Source organism: Arachis ipaensis, chromosome B08, assembly GCF_000816755.2.
Source record: "Arachis ipaensis cultivar K30076 chromosome B08, Araip1.1, whole genome shotgun sequence".
Classification (NCBI taxonomy): domain Eukaryota; kingdom Viridiplantae; phylum Streptophyta; class Magnoliopsida; order Fabales; family Fabaceae; genus Arachis; species Arachis ipaensis.
In genome coordinates this window covers 21,046,707-21,050,122 of record NC_029792.2, presented here as the reverse complement: position 1 = coordinate 21,050,122, position 3,416 = coordinate 21,046,707, and the positions used below count along the sequence as shown (strand labels likewise).

General features: G+C 38.2%; 1 protein-coding gene across 1 annotated transcript in view; it reads left to right on the top strand.

Moving 5' to 3' along the window:
* Positions 2,110-3,416, top strand: part of LOC107612844 (trafficking protein particle complex II-specific subunit 130 homolog) — a gene marked incomplete in the record, with an annotated part of 11,422 nt that continues 10,115 nt past the window's right edge. The window contains 2 exon segments of the mRNA XM_016314599.2: positions 2,110-2,441; positions 2,941-3,170. Of these exon segments, the coding sequence (XP_016170085.1) occupies positions 2,378-2,441; positions 2,941-3,170 (294 nt within the window).

Below are 3,416 nucleotides of genomic sequence, written 5' to 3'. Positions count from 1 at the left end.
GTGGGGAGGTGGGGAGAAGGGGAGGGGGAAAAGGGGAGGGGGACGGCGGCAGCGAAGCTTGGAGCCGCCGTTGCCATCGTCGTGGCCGTTGCCGCCTCGCCGCTTCATCTGTAGCTCGCTTTCTGCTTCTACATCTTACTTCTGCTTTCTTGCTTTCCTGATTTTGCTTCTTACTTCTGCTTCTTGCTTTTTGCTTCTACTGCTTCTACTTCTTGGTTTGGTGGTGGTGTTGGTGGTGATAGTGTTGGTGGTGTTGGTGTTGGTGGTGGTGGTGTTAGTGTTGCTTTTTGCTTCTGCTTCTTGGTTTGCTTTTGCTGCTTCTTGCTTTTTGCTTCTGCTGATTTTGAGTTTTTGCATCTGTTTCTGATTCTTGGTTTAGTGTTGTTGTTGGTGGTGGTGGTGGTGGAGGTAAGTGCTGGTAGGGGTGAGGGTATTTTTGTCCGAAAAAAATTAAAAGGACGATTTTAATACGAAAAAAATGTTAAGGATAATTCTAAATCGAAAATTACGATGGGGACGGTTTCGATTCTGACCCTCAACGTTAGGGATCAAAACAATACTTATCCCTTAAAATTACAACCATGGAAATTGTATTATTATAGTTCAGATAAAGGAGAACTACTAAAAAACACAACACCAGATAGTAGCAATGGTACCAGAATGCAAAGATAATAAAATAAAACTGAGATAATGGTATTTATTACTCTTCAAAGTCAAGGAGAAAACTGGTCTTATAATTTATAAATTTAGAAATTAACCAATTAATAAACAAAAATAAAAAACTAAAATAACTTCCGTAGAAAAAGAATTTGGATCCAATCCCCTTGAGTAAATAACTATTTCTGACCATGAAAGATTTGGACGCTGACAAAACTGACTATAAAAAATTGAAACTAAAGTTATACCATATAAGATAAGTTTTGTTCGACAAAAATAACCAATTATTAAATTTTTGTTCATAATTCCGTAAATACCCCTAACTTTTTATCTTCTTTTATCTCTACATCCAATCTTTAACCCTAACAATTTAATTCTGCTCTCTTCTCCTCTGCCTCTACCCTCCAACCTTCTCTGCCGTCACAATCTCCTTCCACCACCACTATTGCCTCCAGCCCCCTTTCTCTCACCATCTTGTTCTTTCTCTCTCTGTCTCGGACAACACTCTCTCTATCTTGAAGGGGATCAACAACTATAATACAGAAACACAGAACCCTCTTCCCTCTCTGTCTCTCCACACAAAAATTTCACATACAAATCACATACATGGTATGCAAAGTCACTTCCTTTTTCTCTCTAGTAATATTCTCTCCAATAAAATATGCCACCTTTTCTTCTTCTTCAGGGTTCTGGGTTGTGGAGCTCTCAAAAATTAATGCTCCACTTCACATACCCTTCTCTTCTCACCATTTTCATATATCTCATAATTCAAACTTCCAATTTACTATTAAAAGATCAATCTTTTCTGTTTTTTGGTATGTTTACTTCCCCCCTTTTTTATACCAATCTGTTATTCACTTATTCCTTTTTGAATTTTGAATATATGTTTTGGCCTCTTTTTAGATTTTTACAAAAAAGATTTTTTTTAATTTAGCTTGTGTTTGGATTTTAAAACTTTTTCAATTTAGTTTGTGAGGACTGAGGAAGATCTTCAATAGTGTAGAGGAGGTGGTTGAAGAGGAGGGGTGAGGAAGGAAATGGAGTGGTGGTGGTATTGGAGTTGGTAATGGTTGAAGGAAAAATGAGGTGAGGAGGATGGAAGGAATGTGGTGGTGAAATAGGGTTGTGAGGACGGAGAAAGTTGGAGGGTAGAGGCAGAGGAGGGAGCTGAATTAAATTGTTAGGGTTAGATATTGGTTGCAGAGATAAAAGAAGATAAAAAGTTAGAGTATTTATGAAATTATGAACACAAATTTAATAATTGGATATTTTTGTCGAACAAAACTTATCTTATATGAGTATAACTTTAGTTTTAATTTTTTATGGTCAGTTTTGTCAGCGTCCAAATTTTTCGTAGTCAGAAATGGTTATTTACTCAATCCCCTTTAATAGAAAAGAAGAAAACAATAATAAAAAGGGAATGAAATGAAATCTGAACTATTATACTAACGGTGTGATACTGTGATGAGGTGTCGGAACAATCATTTGGGGTACACCGCGAAGCACTAGATCTTCGGGCGTGGCCGTGAACCCAAAGCAAAAACCTTTCTCTCTCTCTCTCTCTCTCTGAAACACCCCGTTCTTCTGGAGGAACGAAACTCCATAACCATCGAAGAAGCTTACTCTCACTCACTTCACTTCACTACACTCTCCTCCGTTTTCCAATTTCCATGGATCTCTGCTGAGTGCTGATTCTGTAGAACCTCCTTTCCGCAGATCCATGGCAAACTTCCTCGCTCAGTTCCAATCCATCAAGAGTACCTCCGATCGCCTCGTCATTTCAGGTATTCCTCCAAAATAGGGATCTCCTCGTTATCGCTCTTTGCTCTAGCATTTGATCTATTCGTTTACATAGCTTCTTAGCAAATTCGAATTGCGCAATCCTAAAAAAGTTCATTTTTGTTTCACTGATGGATCAGTTTTTTTGGTTGGGAATAAATGGAATCAAGCTTAGTCACAGTTCAGTTTATATTGTTTGTTTTGATGATCATGTAAATGGAAATGTATCTATATTTGGCTGTTCTATGTGCAAGGAAGTTTGGAGAAGTGAAGTTTACAACATTAGCTTTTTTTTTGTGAAAGATTAACGGCTTTGGACTTTAGTATGATAATTGCTAAGTTGTCTTAACTTGTTCTCATTGGTGTGGCTAACTATCATGTATGAAACAATTATGCTCTCAGAAATAGGCTATCATTGGTCTGGATGTGACTGGATTTATCTTCCTCATTGCTGCATCATTTTCTTAAATATTTTTTCGTATGATTTTTTTTTTTCATTTTTAGTCGAGGATGTGAGTGACTTGTGGCCGGCTGTCAAGCCTGCTTTTGAAGCACGGTTGCCGTTCAAGCAGGGGTCTTTGAATAACAAGACACGGAACCCTGTCTTAGTCGAGAAGTTGCCAGCTGAGTTCATATTAACTACAGATTCAAGGCTACGGAGCCGCTTCCCTCAGGAGCAGCTGTTATTTTGGTTTCGAGAGCCGTATGCAACTATTGTACTTGTTACCTGTGAGGTAATGTGCATTCCTGTCTACTGCATGTTTTAAGGTCTAGCAGAAAGCTTCAGTGATATTGTAACGCCTCAGGTTAGTTTACCATGTTTCATGGCTAATTGATGAGAATGTACTCATTGTTGATGAGATAGGGTGCTGTGGTAAATGAGTGGACACACTAGCTAGGATATAAGTAAGAACATTTATAACGGAGAGAGAAAGTTCGAATAGGATCTTGTCATCAAATTGAACTCTTACTCCTTTCCT